General features: G+C 39.6%; 1 protein-coding gene across 2 annotated transcripts; it reads left to right on the forward strand.

Annotated features, from left to right (window-relative positions):
• The first annotated feature begins 4,492 nt into the window (after positions 1–4,492).
• Positions 4,493–15,899, forward strand: smad3b (SMAD family member 3b). 2 transcript variants are annotated; one of them, XM_031747298.2, is made up of 9 exons: positions 4,496–4,951; positions 10,340–10,533; positions 10,631–10,765; positions 10,975–11,049; positions 11,145–11,195; positions 13,406–13,618; positions 13,721–13,858; positions 14,000–14,144; positions 15,161–15,899. In XM_031747298.2, exons 1-9 carry the CDS (start codon positions 4,749–4,751, stop codon positions 15,282–15,284), a joined length of 1,278 nt encoding a protein of 425 aa, XP_031603158.1. In that variant the 5' UTR covers positions 4,496–4,748; the 3' UTR covers positions 15,285–15,899. The 2 variants fall into 2 exon arrangements, with proteins under 2 accessions (XP_039470857.1, XP_031603158.1); XM_039614923.1 differs by lacking the exon at positions 15,161–15,899 and having other exon boundaries at positions 4,493–4,951; positions 13,971–14,138.
• The last annotated feature ends 1,083 nt before the right edge of the window (positions 15,900–16,982 follow it).

Here is a 16,982-nt window from a genome sequence, read left to right on the forward strand (position 1 = left end):
AATGGCACTGATTCACAAATAAATTATAATCACAGTGTGTCAAAAAAGAAAGAAAAAGGAGAGAAAAAACGACTTCACAAAAGCAGGCATTTTTACTTATTAGCGGGAAAAAAACAGAGGTGTTTTCAGTATCGTTCACAGAACCTCTGTTCATTTACTAATGTCAGAAATCAGCCATCATTCCCCTACCAAAGCAGGGAATGCTGTTTGATCTCGCAGAACAAGAGACATACATAAATTAACAGGCCAATTTTCATGAACCTTTTGGGAGAGGTTGAGCAAATCCAACAGGAAAACTCAGTAAAATTTGGTTAAAATCCACACCACCTCCTTTTAAATTGCAGGATGGGGCACTTGCCAACACAATATATTCACCTTCAATCCACAGAAAGCAGCAGTGCTTGGTGGCTTGGGGTGGAAAAGTGTGTTCAACATTAAGTGTTGTAGCACCAAATGTAAGCCACTAGGTGGGGATATGTTATCTGTTTTCTTTGCAGTAAACTTTTTTCAGTGGATACATCAAAGCTATTTGCCTAAGATGTACAAAAAACTTCAGAAAATTCCACATAAAATTCTATGACAAGGTATCAATGAATGTCAACAGGTGCAGAACTGCTTTATACTTTGTGTCTCATATTAAATGTACTAAATAACATTGTTTTAAATATAAAGACTGACTTTTAATATTTGGATGAAAATCTTTGACAGTTAATGAATGCCCAAAGTCTTGCACCCATGGACATCACCAAATGTGGTGTTTTCTCACGTGAGATCCTCTGCCAAACCTTTACTGCAGCTTTCAGTTGCTGCTTGTTTGTGGCTCTCTCTCTCCCTTCAGTTTTGTCTTCAGTAACTAAAAAGCATCCTCTGTTGGGCTGAGATCAGAAAACTGACATGGTCATTGAAGAATATCATATTTTTGGGCTTTTGCAGTATGCTTTGGGTCTATCCATTTGAACTTTAAAGTGCTTTTTATCGCTTTTCCAGCATTTGGCTGAATGTGAGCAGAGTATAGCTCTTTACACTTCAGAATTCATCCTTCTACGTACTCACTTACATCATCAATAAACACTAGTTGCCTGGTTCTACTGGCAGCCGTATGCCCATGCTTTAACATCACATCCACCACGTTTGACAGGCATTGTGGTACACTTAAGACCATGAGCTGTTTCTCTCATTCTCCATACTTTTCTCCTCGAATCGTTCTATTACAAGTTAACTTTGGGATCATCTATCCAAACCAGACCTGTGCAGGCTCTTTTAGAATATTTCTGCCAAAGTCTAATCTGGTCTTCTTACTCTTGAATGTAATCTATGATTTGCACTTTATTGATAAATCTCTTGATTGTGGACTTTGATACTCTTACCTCCTCAAGAGTGTTCTTGACTCAGATGTTGTGAAGACTTACTCTTAACCAAGGAAAGAAGTCATCATCCACTTTAGTTGTTATTTTCTGTGGTCTTTCAGGTCTTTCTGTCTTGCTGAGGTGGCCAGTGTATTCTTTATTTTTAAGAATGTACCAGACCACTGATATAGGTTTTTCTAATGTTTTGGCTATCTCTGTGCTACTTTGGTTTTCCAGCCAATATAAAAACCTAAATCCCTCACTTGTCCTGACATCTCTTTGGAGCTCATACTGGACCTATTTATAAGTTTAACACTTCTCCAGATATTTTATCTCCTTAATCTCTCATCGAATAATGAGAAAACAGTCCTCACCTGTCCCTGAAAATGCACTTCAGTAAATTGTCCAGGATTTGAGCTTGTGAAAATGTGAAAATGGGGGAATATGTATAAAAATGGCTGTTGTTCCTAAACAGTTAATGTCATACTTTTGTAAACCCCCTTAAATTAAAGCTGGAAGGCTGCACTTTAGTCACATATTGATTACATTGTGGTGGTGTACAGACACAAAATTACAAAGAAAAAGTGTAAATCTTCAAAACTTTATGGACTAAACTGTATCTGCATGTCAGAAGCATAAGTGATCCCACATGCACCATCTATGACCGTCTATCATTTTAAAGCATCTGAAGCCAGAGGAGGAGGATCTGAGGGTGCATTGGTTCAGGCCAGAGGGAGGGAGAATAGAGGGAGGTCACTCCTGCCCCAGATTTGTGGTTATCACTGGGGAGAGAATGATGGCTGCGAGCAACAGATAACAGCTTACAGTGTGAAGAGAGATTATAAAAGGAGGCAGAAATTGTAGGGGGAACTGAACCCCACCCATATGGGACTGCGCTGAACAGCCACATCCAACCCTAACACACTGCAATTAGCTGCCGAGGCAATTACAGGTTTGTGGAGGGTAAATGCGACATGCTCTTATTTTTTTAATCATACAATAAGCATGAAGTTCATCGCTTGAGCCACAGAATTTGTGTTTACAGCAGAACTGCGATCACAAGAAAAATGTTAGTCATTTTAAAGTCTTAGTGGTATTTTTAAAACTTTAAATGTCTCTACAGTTGCCCCTCCACACACATGTACACACATGCATGCACACACGGACATTACTCTAATTGCTTTCCTTCTGTATAAGTAATGTTATGCCAGCAGCCCAGCTGATTGGGCCTCTCCAACACACGCTGCTTATTTCCCACATAGCCATGAGTGGCCCATCAGAGCGCCATTGTTATCTATCAGATTGTCAGCAGTCATTACTTATTCAACCAGCTGTCGTGTCTTTTGTCCAAAATCATTCTTTACTTTGTCCAGAAGACCTTCTAATGCCAGCTGTGGCCCGTTGACCCCCCATCTGACACATTTTGCCCAAATGCTCTAGTTCTCTCTCTCTTTTTCCCTCTCTCTCTCTCTCTCTACCACACACACACAAACACACACACTGACAAAAGCTCTCCACGCCGGCTGTCCAGCTTATGCTCCCGTGGCAGTAAAGGGAGGTGGCCCTGGAACAAACAATCCAAGTAGACAAAAAAGCAGTGCTCATCACTCTCCTGTTGTGCTTATCAGTGGCAGAAATATTTTAAAACACAGAGTAAGACTTTTCCAAATTTCATTTTACTTAAATTGAGTCTTTTAAAGTCAGATCTGTCTGAACCTAGATATCTGTATCGAACAGCCGGGATGTTACACTGCAGACACACTTATAAACATTGCTAAGCCACTTCAGATGCTTCTTAATTCACCAAGGGATCACCAAATTAAGATGGATCAAATTATTATTATGAATAAATTATTATTATTAAATTATTTTCTGTCATTCTACAAACGACATCATTCTCTATAGACAACATGATTTACAGCTTTTTTCCCCTATGGACTCTACTACTTAGATGTCAAAACCAATTCCTCAGTTATCTTATAATGCACCTTGATGCAGCACTCTAGTTCATCTTTTGTCTGAAACAAGCCCTTTTAGCTCCATGCCCCCTCGCTTTATGACATCTTTCTTCTGATTGGCTCACCCCTGCAAGTAGAAGGCTTGAATTGCAAGTGGATGGGCAGTGTCTGCACAGAGCCAGAGCTGTGTGCCTGAGATGAGCATGTATGCGTTGCTCTAAAACGAGTGTGTGCAGCAGTTTGAAGCCTGAGCCTTTGGCTCATAGGGATAACCTGCACACAGTGTCACCATTATTTCAACCCAATATTGGAACAATATATAAAGTAAAATAATGAGGAAGCACGCAATAGATCCCCCTTTAATGACTGACATCTGAAGAAAATCTGTATTAATATATAATTGTAATCATTACTTCCATTATAAGTCCTTGGGTGTTTTTGAGATAAATGCACTGAACACGGAATACTTTCAGATACATGCAGCACTCAGCTGGCTGGTGAACAGAGAGTCATGAAGGTGTCCTTGTGACATTGCTATGACAGCTATAATATTTATTTAGGATGAAGGAAGTAAGGAGCTATGCCAAATACCTACTTAAAAATAGACAGGAGTCATTGATAGAAGCTATAAATAAAGAGAGGGAAGAGGGGCTTGTCCTGGATGGGGGTATTTATAGCACAGGCACACAGCTGTTTACGGGAGGCAGTGCACTTATCAATAACACCATAAAACCTGAAATACCCCTGAATGCACAGTGACCTCCCTCATACATTTCTGGAAAGATGCATCTGAAGTGAAATTAAATCACATTTATGAGGGGATCAAAGGGATTACTCCCAAGGGTCTTCTATTCTCGGACACAGTAAATGCAAAAGTTGGATCACTTTTCAGTGCTCATATACTTTTTGTCCCCCCTCCCCCGTTTCTCGTGCAGGTTTTTAGTCGCCAATATTCCTCCTTCCTGATTCGCCAGCCTAAATAAACACTGAGAAATTATATATTAAAGGCTCGTACATTTAAGAGAAAATTTGTATTTTAATTAATTTGTTTAGCTTTATATTTGTAATCGCCTAGAAAATAAGCGTGTATTTTATGTCATTGTGTTTTTCTATATTACAAAGTAGCATTTAGTGGCCGTGTAATGTGTAAGAAAGTTGTGTGATACAGGTGCAGGAGGGCAGACCAGCTGACTGAGGAGCAGGAGGAGGGGCAGGCAGGCTGGCCGAGGTCCTGCTGCACGCCGACACTGAGCACACTTGAACGGAGGGAAGCTGCGACGTGCGCCGCTGCTGCTGGTTCTGAGCCCCCGGCAGCCATCAGACATTCACCTGTCTAGGAGTTTAGCTAGCAAGCTAAATAGTTGAAAGTCTGAAAAAACAAAGTGTCTACAGTAATAAGTTAAAGATAGGAGCTGTAACTAGTTGTTGCAGTTGCAGGTTAAAAATGTCTATCTTACCGTTCACCCCTCCAGTTGTGAAGAGGCTTCTTGGCTGGAAGAAAGGAGAGCAGAACGGACAGGAGGAAAAATGGTGTGAAAAGGCTGTCAAAAGTCTGGTGAAGAAGTTAAAACGGACGGGACAGCTGGACGAGCTGGAGAAGGCCATCACAACACAGAATGCCAATACGAAATGCCTAACTATACCCAGGTAAAGACAAAGACAGAGCTCTGACTGACTGCCTCTGAGTAAGTGAGCTAGCAAGCTAATGCTGATGACAGCTAGCGTTAGCCCAAGCAGCTAGGTAGTTAGCTTGAGTTGATATTAGCAGATGTTTGTACTTAAAGCAGCTTTATTTTATATAGAGCAAAGTCAAACTGGCGAATTGCCACATCAAAGACAACATAAAGCATTTGATGTTATGACATGGGTTTTGATTGGACCTGCCGCCAGAACAAAAACAATCGTGCATTGTATTTAGAGCTAACATTAGCTCTATCATCTTATCATCTTAACCCGTTTTAAATAAATACAGTTTTGTTCTGCAGATAGGGAGCACACAATTGGCACCCATTGGTCTTAAATATATATTTAATTGCCTGGTAGCGTTAAAGGAATACGATGGTGTGTTTCAACCCATATATTAGAGTCTGTTATGTTATTTTCCAGCATTAGATTGCGCAACGATATGATCTGTAGTAAGACCAGCTGTGCAGCATGTAATTGTGAGGCAATGCTGTAGTAGTGAGTGTTTGTCACATCTCCGAGCTAGCTTCACCTGCTGACATGGTAACTAGTGCTGCATAAATATGTCCACAGTTCACACATGTGATAAACAGGAGAGGGAGTGGTTTGGCTAAGCTGGAGCCTGACTCATAGAGGATGTTTAGACTGTGTGTGTCTGTGCTCTGGGAAAGTTATAATAAGAGTCCAGTTTGGGATTCCCCATATGGGATACCCATCTGTATTAGACCTGCACAATTTGTCAGACATGAGGTGGACTCACTGGGTGTGACACATCACATTGAAGCCACGCAGTTGTATTATCGGTGCTTTGAATGAGTGCACAGAAATAGACTGATTAGGCACAACATAAAAATCCTTAGTGAAATACGTAACTTTGATCATTTTGTCAGACCGCAGTGTTTTGGTGGTTGCTGGGATTCATGCGGACAGCACTTTGACATGTAACACCATCTTAAATGATTAAATGATTACCTACCTCACACATCTGGTGGCGGTGGAATCCCTAAGCAGGGACACACTCCACAACATAAAAAAGCAGTTCACAAATGTCTCAACCTGGCATCCACACTCCCTGGATTCTTTCCAATCTAATCAAGCATCAGCGGGCAAGAACAGGCCTGATCAAGGAAGACATTATTCCAGCCTAAAGGTCTCCTGTCAGTGTCCTGGTGCCAGACAGTCCTGGACATCCCCAGAGGTTTCCCAAAACTGTTTTGTCTGTTTGCTGGGTCCTACCCAATGTTGGGAAGGTGTTTTTAAGTGTTTAGGGAGCTTAGTGCATGTGTGCAGTTAAATATGTTTACTTATTGTATACAGTCTTCAATCAGAGGACACATAAGTAGCCCCTTTCCTTATAACCTTTAAGTCCTTATCCACTAATTTCTGATGCACACCCAATCATTTTGTTCTATAAGCAGGCCTGAAACGTGACAGAAACCACTCAGTTCAGAAAGGGTTACTCCTTGTCAGCTCTTCAAGGGTAAGGAGTTAACACAATGAATGTTGTTACCATGACCTTGAGACCTGCGACAGTGACAGGAAAAATTTGGACCTTTAGCCCCTACTTATTTTATGATGGCATTGTGCTGGCATACTTTGGGTCACCTTATCCCTTTAAAGAGAAAAGTTACTACAACTCAATACAAAGTTAGTTTAAATGGTCACTTTATCTTATGATAAAACATTTAGAAATGGCAGTACTCAATTCCAGAATGAGTGTTTCCCTGTTGGCATGAGTGATCAGTAAATGGTTTGATGAATGCCAAGAAGCTATGTCCTTCCAATCAATTCAGGTCTCCAGTGCCACAATCAAAACACCAAAACAAGATGTAGCATTTTAAGAATGGTGTCCCCTCCCTCCAGTAGAGGCCCAGAGACTTAAAGAGTGTCCCCACAGGAAGAGACTAGCAGCGATTTAGTGGGGGTCTCTGTGGAATGTCAGTAAAATTCAGACAAATATAGGAGTGAAAGTTGATCTAAACGTTAGCAGTGCAAAGTGGTTGGTCAGAGTTGAACCTTTCTCAAGTTAGAGGCGAGCCCATTGGAGCAGCTACAGTAAGAACAAAGGATAATGCTGACTGACAAATTGGGGAGTTGGTAAATACATAAGCGTGTTGCCTAACTGGAACATGGAATGTCTCTATTTACCAACCATAAGCTATGGAGTGATGAACACTGAGTGAAAAACTGCTATATTATGCCAGGTTGTTGCTACAGGTATAGCAATGACAGTAGAGACATTGGTATAACACGAAGCCTGCTATTTAAAAAGATTCTTTGTTTCTTTAGCTTTTGTTCCCACATAAAACAAATAGGGCTGTTCCACGCCTTTTTTTCCTCTTAATAATTAGTACAGAAGGAGCTTCAGTGACCTTCTTTTGAGTGTTAAAAAGCCTCCAGAAATTTTTTCCAAGCCCTAAAAGGCAGCTTGTAGGCCTGATTGCTAACAAAACTGGGAGTCTCCCATCACAGTAAGTGTGGAAGTCAAAGCATGGGTGGTAACCTACATTAAAACCTTTTTCTCAGTTGTTGGGAATGTGCTCTGGGCTCTAGGGAGGGCGTGGGCCACTGTTTGGATTGTGGTTCAAGTTGTCAGTGGGTTCATAGACAGTAGACTTTACAGAATAACAGCTGTGTTGCTATCTGTTGGGGATAGAGTGACTCAGTGATTCTGTATTGCAGCCAACCTGCATTGTGCTGTACTTTCATCACCTCCTCTAATGTGGCGTGGAGAGAAAGGGGTTGTGAGCATTTAGAGTGGTCAAGTGCTTGCCTGAGGTGCTTGCACCTAGAATGAACTTAACCAGCAGGAAATTATTATGTACCAAAATGTCAAAACTGTGAAACTAAGGGAACCACAATTTTCTGGCATCCATGACTGATTTTACACCACCCACAGTAAGTAGAGTAAAAAGTATGAGCTTACTGCAAAGGTTTGCCTTTTGGTTTGCCTTTTATTGGTGCATCGTTATATAAAACTGCATAAATGCAATGAAGGGACTTCATTTTAGTGTTTTGGCTTAAATGAACAGATGTAAATAAAAACTGAGCAGCTGGTGATACTGAAATCCTAGGTCCATATAGTGTGTGTCTTAACTAGTAGGCCACCAGATGTCCTTTAACAAAGACAAACGTTAACATTTTTTTAATGCGCTTCTGCAGATGCAGGCACTTTGCGCTGCACTTGCATTTATTTATGTAGTATAATCAGCTGGTTGTGGTTGCTTCTGGAGTTGGAGTGTTTGACAAAAAGTGGTTTGTCTTCCACTCAGGGGTTTTGATTTGGTAAGAGGTGTGATTTGGTTGGTAGTGTGATGCTCTTACTTCCTGGCTGGTGGATGTACTGTTGTTGTATATTCAGCTGAACAGGAAGGTTGCCTCAACTGGCTGTGTGACAGTGGTCATCATGTCAGAGTGGCAAACCAGGGAGACAGAAACTAGCCCAGGCCAGCCTCTCAGCTGAGGCATGCAAATGCTGACCTAGGCTGACCCAGCAAATAATGCTGGAGGTCATCATAAGGAGGACTGGAGTTCTTCCTATTTTTTAAATACCTGATTGTATTAGGTAACAATACTGGCAACTGGACCTTGTTTTCACTCATCTTAAAATGAGATTTTGTCACTCATTGCTTTATTTGCAATCTTTAACAATGGGGCCCTTTTTTCATTTTAGCCTTTCCACAGTTCTTCCAATCATTCCACCATTTGTCATTTTAGCTACTGGCAAAACCAGAAGTGCCGTCCTCTGTTCTGGTTGCACATTTTCCTTGAAGATTTTGCCCCCATTGTGAGACAAAATTGCATAGTGAAAACATGGCTTATAGAGAACAAATTTAAATGCAGATATTATCATTATACTAAACCATTAAAAAGTCTGTTTTGTATGGCTGAAAGATAAAACCACCCTTTTAGGTATTGCATTGCTAACTGAGCCTCACTGGGTCCTTGTGTGTCAGTCTCACTCAGCGTCTCTACATGAAGCTACAAAAATGACAAGAATCTACAGTCCTCATTAAAATAGAGGACATTTTTGAGACTCTTGTATAGCTGTTACAAAAACAGTCTTGCAGAATGTGTCCTGCAGATGGTATTGCTTTCAAGGAGCTCTGGTCTTAACATGGAGTCAGTCTGGAATTACATGAACAGACTGAAGACATTGTGGCAGTTTTTCGAAGATGCCTGTCTCTCACCAGGTGGCTTTAAAGAAAAAAAAAAAAACCTTGTCAGGATTGGAGCTGTTATTTATTAGTGTTATGTCTTAGTTCAGCTAGGGTGGAGAGAATCTGGATAGAACCAGACATTGTTGGTTTTGGGAAGGATATTTATTGTTCAAAATAAGATGTATGAACCACGTTGCGTTGTGATTCAAGAGGGACAGTAGGTCATGTGAGTGTTGAAAATGAAAAAGAAAATACCACCTTTTTCCATAATTTGAATAACAAAAGAACAAGTAATGTGTGCACAATGTGAGCAGAGTGTCTGTTATTACATCTCTAAAACAGTGTTATTAGTGTCTGTTATCCCAGGTAGTAAAGAGTACCTTAAAGACACATACGTCTTCTAAGTGTCTTGCAACATCAACAACTAAATCAATGTTCAAGAAACCCAGAAAGTTGGTGGGTTACATTAAATCACAGTGCAAAGGAACATACATGCTGGACTTAAAAAGGGCAACGCCTAAGTAGATTCACTGATCAACTTTGTGTGCTGGATTGGGAATCACTCCAATCAGCAGTGAGTGCAGACAGGAAGCAGAATGATTGGCACTTAGGTCATTAGGCCATTCACAGTTGAGGGAGGGACAGCAGAATCTACATTGGATCAAAAAACTCATAAATTAAGCATTAAAAAAAAAGTTTTTCCTGTTCATTTTAAGAAGTTAATGCATAAATAATTTATTTGTGTACCTAAAAGTTGGCCAAAGAATGAAAACCACTTATCATGTTGCACAGCTCCACATTAAACTGAAATGTTGTTAAGTCATCAAAAAGTTACCCCACACTGAGATTCCAATACAATCCGTCCTTTACATTTTTTTAAATTTCAGTTACACGAAGGGTATACATAGGTTTACACTACAAAGGTACCTTAAGTACTTAAATATTAATATTAGTTTTAAAGAAAACTGCTTCATGGTTGGCCTTTTCCACTTCAAATGTAAAAATAGACATTTACATTCTGATATTATTAACCCAGGTGTCAGTAGAATTAGTGCCGTGTTTTGTTCTTGGACATATTTTGTGAGCTGTATTGAAGATGAAAAATATTTTAGAGTAACAATTGAGGGTAAAGCAGCACAGAGTGACTAAATTTAATCTGAATGTTTTATATTTCGACCGTGATGTCTTTCAGGTCTTTGGATGGACGTCTGCAGGTTTCCCACAGAAAAGGTCTTCCTCATGTGATCTACTGCCGCTTGTGGCGCTGGCCAGATCTGCAGTCCCACCATGAACTCAGAGCTGCCGACCACTGTGAATTTGCCTTTCACACCAAGAAGGATGAAGTATGTGTCAACCCCTATCACTACCAGAGGGTGGAGACACCAAGTGAGTGTTCTTAATTGCTACGTGTTCCACATGATTGTAGTTAAATTAAAGCTTTCTCCAAACTGGGTACAGAACTGATCTGATCCACTGTCTCCAGTTTTGCCTCCCGTTCTAGTGCCACGACATACAGACATCCCTGCCGAGTTCCCACCACTGGATGACTACAGCCCATCCATCCCTGAAAACACCAATTTTCCCGCTGGCATTGAGCCCCAGAACAACTATATTCCTGGTGAGGGAAAAAAAACCAAAAAACGCATCCCAGTCATTCTTGACTCGGTCTCTAAATTATTTTTCTCAGGGATGATTTAGTTTGTGGCTCATGCCCCAAAAATGTTGTTCCTGAGTGCAGTTTTTATATTATATTAAAATATGTTGCATCATAGAAGCAGTTTAAACACGCAAAAGAACAACGGTGTGTGCTTAACCCATGTGTTACAGAAACTCCCCCACCAGGGTACCTGAGTGAGGATGGTGAGACAAATGATCACCAGCTTAACCACAGCATGGACACAAGTGAGTCACCTGACTGTACACACACCTGAAGCTTATACTACTCTAATTACAGCTTATAATGGTCATGAACCCACCTTCTATTACCACTGTTTCAGGTTCACCCAGCCTGTCACCCAATCCTGTATCCCCTGCAAACAATAATCCTGGTAAGTGACATCAGTCAGTCAAGTTTACTCAGCTTTAGCTCCTGGACATATTTTAAGTTATGTGCACCAATAGAAATATCAGCCATTCGTTTAAAATCCAGTGTTTAATCTGGATTTGAAGTTTTTGCTTGTTAGGAAAAAGCTTATTACACCCTCGAAGATATATGTATGTATAACAAAGCTGAGCAGTAAAAGAACTGCCAAATAGTGAATGGGGAAAAAAATTGATAATAACATATTTATAAAGAAACTTTATAAATGGTTCTCCAGTTATGACCAAAGTCAAACCTGTAGGTAATGATATCATTAAAAGTACAAGTGCTGTAATAGAATATTTGCACGTAATTCATGTGCTAGAGCCTGTCATCACTAAAGTGTGTGTCAAGTGTGTCATGCAAGAGAGCCTATAAAACAAATTGAATGGTCAAAGCTATCATAATGATTTTGAGGTGTGTTGCTTGATTCAAATTTGAGTAGCACAAGGGATTTAACTGTTTTTTTCCTCCATATGTTTGTCCGTATTTGGAATAGTAGAGATGAGAAGTTGGCAAAAGAGCCATTTAGTTTTCAAACCCTTAAAATGGTCAAAGTTCCTTAACTAGCATGGATGACAATAATTTAATTCGTCTTGCTTTTTTCACTTGAATTCACATGAAAACTGAATTTTTTCAAACACTAAGTGGTCTTTATTTATTTCTACAAGGTAACTACCCTTTTCTGATTTTCTTCTTTTGGTTAGTGTAATTGGTGATATTTCAATAATTTTAGTCTGATCCCAACCTCTAAATGTAAAATGAACACTTATTGTATTTATTTCAAGAGGGCAATCACTCCACATGAAAAAAAGAAAAAGAGGACACGGATGTATAATGACTTTATATAGTCTGAAATGGCCGGTTATAGTTCGCTATTGTATGAAAACTTGCCACAACTCTACTGTACACATGCTTGTGCTCAGTCTTTAATACCTAAATAAACGCTGAAAGACACTGGCTGGTAGTCACTATCATCATGTACACCTGAACTGCAGATTATTAATTTATAATGGTAAAGGAGCATTTGCATCAGCGGTATGTAGTTATGCTCTATTGGCTGCTCCGTTAATGGATGTAAATGGACACTGGGGTTGGGATCCTGGTGGCTCAGTTGGCTAACACACACAACAATTTGGTTTTTTTTTTTGGTCACAAGTGACCATATTTAGATAGCAACACGAAACAACAGGATGCTTCAATAAACTGTGCAATACAATTCCAGTCACCATAACTGAAGCACAAACTTCGTGGACAGTCTGTACTACCGTGCAAGCCACTTTATCTGTCAGACAGTTCCATTGTCATCTTTCAAAAACTGCACACACCACAAATACAGTCAAAATGTAGATTTCAGTAACTTAAATTAGAAGAGGTGAAGCCTAGCAGTCAGCTAGTGGCTGTAATTGCTTTTATTGCCCTAGCTCTCACTCAAAGTGGCTAAACACCTAACTTTAAAGTCTCCAAAAAAATTCACTATATAAGATATATTAAGAAAAAAACATGTATACAGAATTTCGTCATTAGTACAGTTGTTAAGAAGGTGCAAATTAGCTGTTAAGTGAAACATTTTCACAGGGGAGTCCATCTCTCTTGTTGCAGCCATTGAAGCAACTGTATTTTATGACACTTCTGCATTGGATCAATGCATCACTTGCATTACTATCCTTGATTTTTTTGTTGTTGTTTATTTATTTGTGGAGAACATTATGTTATTTATTTATTTTTGGGGGGTTAGTGTGTTTGAATGTCTGTTTATGAGACTGATGAGCAATGTACGCACACACTTGAGTGAGTGGATCGTGTCTGGCTTAGCTTCAGGGCAGTAAGTATGGTATGAATGGAGTCTTTGTGTTTGGTCTGTTCTTATGTGTGGAAAAACCAGCTACACGCAGCTTTAAGATAATGCAGTAAATGTCTGCTTGGCGGGTTATTCTATGTGGAGACAAACTAGGAGGTCCTTGTTTTGTTTTGCTTTTTAAGAAAGGTATTTCATGGCTGGCTGAGGTTATGAAGGTCATGGGAAAGAGCTTTTGGAGAGGAACCAAAGGAAACCTTGTCAGGACTTGGTCATGATGCTGCACCTTCAGCATCAATTTGATGACAAAGCTGTTCAACTATTTAATTCTTTCATCATGGAACTAGATTAAACCTGTAAATGTCTCTTTGTCTTACCAGACTTTCAACCTGTGACATATTGTGAATCTGCCTTCTGGTGCTCCATCTCCTATTATGAGTTGAACCAGCGTGTTGGAGAGACCTTCCACGCTTCCCAGCCCTCCCTTACAGTAGATGGATTCACAGACCCCTCCAACTCCGAACGCTTCTGTCTGGGCTTGCTGTCAAACGTCAACCGCAACTCAGGAGTAGAGCTCACACGCAGACACATAGGTATTAACTGTATTTCGAAGGGACGGCATAAATTTGTTCTGATTATATGTGAAGGTTGTTTTATGCTGAGCTAGCTTCTTTTTTTCTCTCCTCTTTTTCCAGGTCGGGGTGTGAGGTTATACTACATTGGGGGTGAGGTGTTTGCAGAATGTCTCAGTGATAGCGCCATCTTTGTCCAAAGTCCTAACTGCAACCAGCGCTATGGGTGGCATCCTGCCACTGTGTGCAAAATACCTCCAGGTCAGCACAACGTGCATACAAACACAAACTCATTAAAGGCAATATGACCAGAGTATGACTGTGTATAACTGTGTTCTTCTGCCCCTGACATTTCTTTTATTCTCTGTGCTAGTAAACCTGATAATAAAAATTTGTTGCTAGGCTGCAACCTGAAGATCTTTAACAACCAGGAGTTTGCTGCACTGCTCTCTCAGTCAGTCAACCAGGGATTTGAGGCAGTCTACCAACTCACCAGGATGTGTACTATTCGGATGAGTTTTGTTAAGGGTTGGGGAGCTGAGTACAGGTAAATATTTTACTATTTTTCTTATATTACTTACAAAGTATAAGAGATTGTTACATCTGCTTATTATTTGACTGACAGTAAAGTAATACATGAGAAGGACCGATGTCATGTTGTAGTGGTGTAAATGTGTAATATGGTGTTCGGAAATGGTAGAGGTTGTGTAGTGATTAAAATAAATGTCATTTTCTGGTTAGGTCATTTACAGGTAGTTAATAAATGTCAGTGTACTAAATATTTTGGCTGGTAGATGGCCTGCTTAGAGGTCAGAAGACAAGTTAACATTTAACTGACCCAGCTAGTGAGTGGCTCGTATTACTCATGTTTTTCAAGTCTCTGCAGTGCATTTTTTTTTCCTAAACGTGATGTGGAAACTTAAATTGTACACTGCATATACAATCAAATTGAGGCATAGTGAGTCAACATTTTGTTTATTAGGCAGTAAAATGCTGGAAGAAAAGAATTTGTAAGTTTCCTTCTGTTTGGGAAACATGCAGACAATTGAATCCATTGTAGAACTTATTACACAAATGAATGCACAATATTCCAAAGAGGTTGTTAAACATATCTTCAATCATAATTGGAGAAGTGAGGAATAAGAGAAGAAAAACATGACTTTGGGTTGTTGACTGAGGCCGACTTTTAACAGGAAAAGAAGGTGATGGGGGATGGTGTAACTGTGACTCTGTAAGAGAGGAGGAAGAATGCAGCAGGCATGCAGTAGTGAGGGGGGTATGAAGTGGGGTGTGGACATATTTCTGACTGCCTCTGGAAGGGGGATTCCCACTGGACTATGAATGGTGCGTGTTGTATTTCTGGCACCAAACACCTTGGAGAAAAACATCCTTGGAGATACTTGAATGGCTTCAGAAATAGCCCAGCGCTGGCATCACTGTTCGGGAAATTCTTCCAAAAATATGGACTGTATAAGCTATAAGACAGCGACTGTTATAATATAGTATAGAAGAAAATCTTCAGCAATGATAGAAATGTGTGCTTTCCTTCTTTGTGTTCTGCAGACGTCAGACAGTGACCAGCACCCCCTGCTGGATAGAGCTACATCTTAACGGTCCCCTTCAGTGGTTGGACAAGGTCCTCACACAGATGGGCTCCCCCAGCATCCACTGCTCTAGTGTGTCCTAGGAGCAGCCCTCCTTCCCATCCACACCCAAAACCCCCATAGGAATCAATCCACAGAAACAGCCTTTCCCCTGCTGTATTTGACATTTCTCATCACATGTACAGCACTGTCTTTAGTGTCTCAATTTCATGATCATTGTAGGACATTTTTATGGTTTTTATTATTTTCAGAAGACAGAAATGCATCTTCATGATTATTCTTTTACATATTATGTCCGTCCTTCCAGTTAATTAACTCTACATTTCACAAAGGAGACTGAAATGTTTGTTTTCCAAGTTGGAAGATATGCAGTTTCAACTTGGCCATCGACATGTTTTAAAACATTTTTGATTCTATGAATTAATCAATATTATGAATAAGCCTTTAGTGTCCCAGCAATCACTGAATTGGGAAGCTTATTTATTAAACAAACCATAAATTAACATGAGAAATGTTATTTATAGTGACAGAATATATTTCATTAATATTTTAAGTAGAAGGTACTATCCTTTATTGATTTATGATCAATAAAGAAACCAATTATCTGATCAGTGAATTGGTATTTTGTCTAGTTAAAAAAACAGCATCAGTGTTTCTGATATAGAGCCCTTGTATTAAAAGTATTTTGCTCAATGAAAGAGACATTTTCTAAGTTATTTTTGCATATTGTCCTGCATGAGAATCTATTTTTCTTATTGCCTAAATATGATTGTACATAAATATTTATAGCTTGTGTAATCTGCTAGTCATCCATTGCTTGAAAGGGTGGATCAAAGTGAACTCTGGCATGGGTGGATTCACAGTAAGACTACTTGGATGAACTTTTCAGGTGAGTTGGTTCTGAAGTGTGGCACAGGAATACTGTACCAACCATTAGTGTTATTTGATAACGGGCTCGATGAGTCATTATAGTAGAGTGACTGAATCTGGACACCATGTGACTTGAAGTATGAAGTGTACAGTGACCAAGGTTGTGTTCATCTGTTGTTGGCAGTGTGGAGTGAAAAAAACCAATGCAGGTCCTCTTATGTATTATCAATTGTTAACCAATGGTACACTATGCTCCTTATGGGTAAATGATGCATTTCAAGTTTATTGTGTCACTTTAACGGTTGTGGTAATTTGCTTGTCCACTAAATACTGTATATTACATGTACATTACAATATAAGCCATGTGTAATATGCTCACTGTCCTTGGTCGTTGTCTAAGACGTCACCATGTTAATCCTGCACTCACTCACAGTACATAAGACTGAGTCACCAAGTAATCTATTTAAAGGAGTTACATGGTGCTGAACGGAAACACTGTACTACACAGTGCATTAGGTATGTGGTAGGTCTGTATCAGTACTTCAGTTCCTTGATATTCTTTTAGTGGTTTTATGATCCAAGTCTTATGTTTTTGTTTTGTTTTTTAATGTAGACTAATATTTGTTCTCAAATGTCTAGAATGTCTGTGAAATTTTAATAAATTGCAAAACAGTAAAAAGAGGGCTGCTTCTCTGTAAAAGGAATTATGTATGAAATATAAATGTAAAAAGAACAGTGTTGCTGGTGCATTCATTGTACCACTAAATTGACCCTTTCTGTGTTAGGGTGGCGACCTGTCTGGGGTACACTCCGCCTCTCATACGTCACCCTGCACCAATGAGTAAAGTTGCTTGTTGAAACATTATTATACACCGTGACAAAAATTTTAAATTGCTATACAAAAAGCTGAT

Source organism: Oreochromis aureus, linkage group 7 (genome assembly GCF_013358895.1).
Source record: "Oreochromis aureus strain Israel breed Guangdong linkage group 7, ZZ_aureus, whole genome shotgun sequence".
NCBI lineage: Eukaryota > Metazoa > Chordata > Actinopteri > Cichliformes > Cichlidae > Oreochromis > Oreochromis aureus.

Bases quoted from the DNA above. Each gene is read 5' to 3' on its own strand.
- smad3b (XM_031747298.2), top strand. From the start codon at position 4,749: ATGTCTATCTTACCGTTCACCCCTCCAGTTGTGAAGAGGCTTCTTGGC. The intron at 13,619-13,720 runs GTATTAACTGTA...CTCTTTTTCCAG, and splicing joins GCTCACACGCAGACACATAG to GTCGGGGTGTGAGGTTATAC. The intron at 14,145-15,160 runs GTAAATATTTTA...TGTGTTCTGCAG, and splicing joins GGTTGGGGAGCTGAGTACAG to ACGTCAGACAGTGACCAGCA.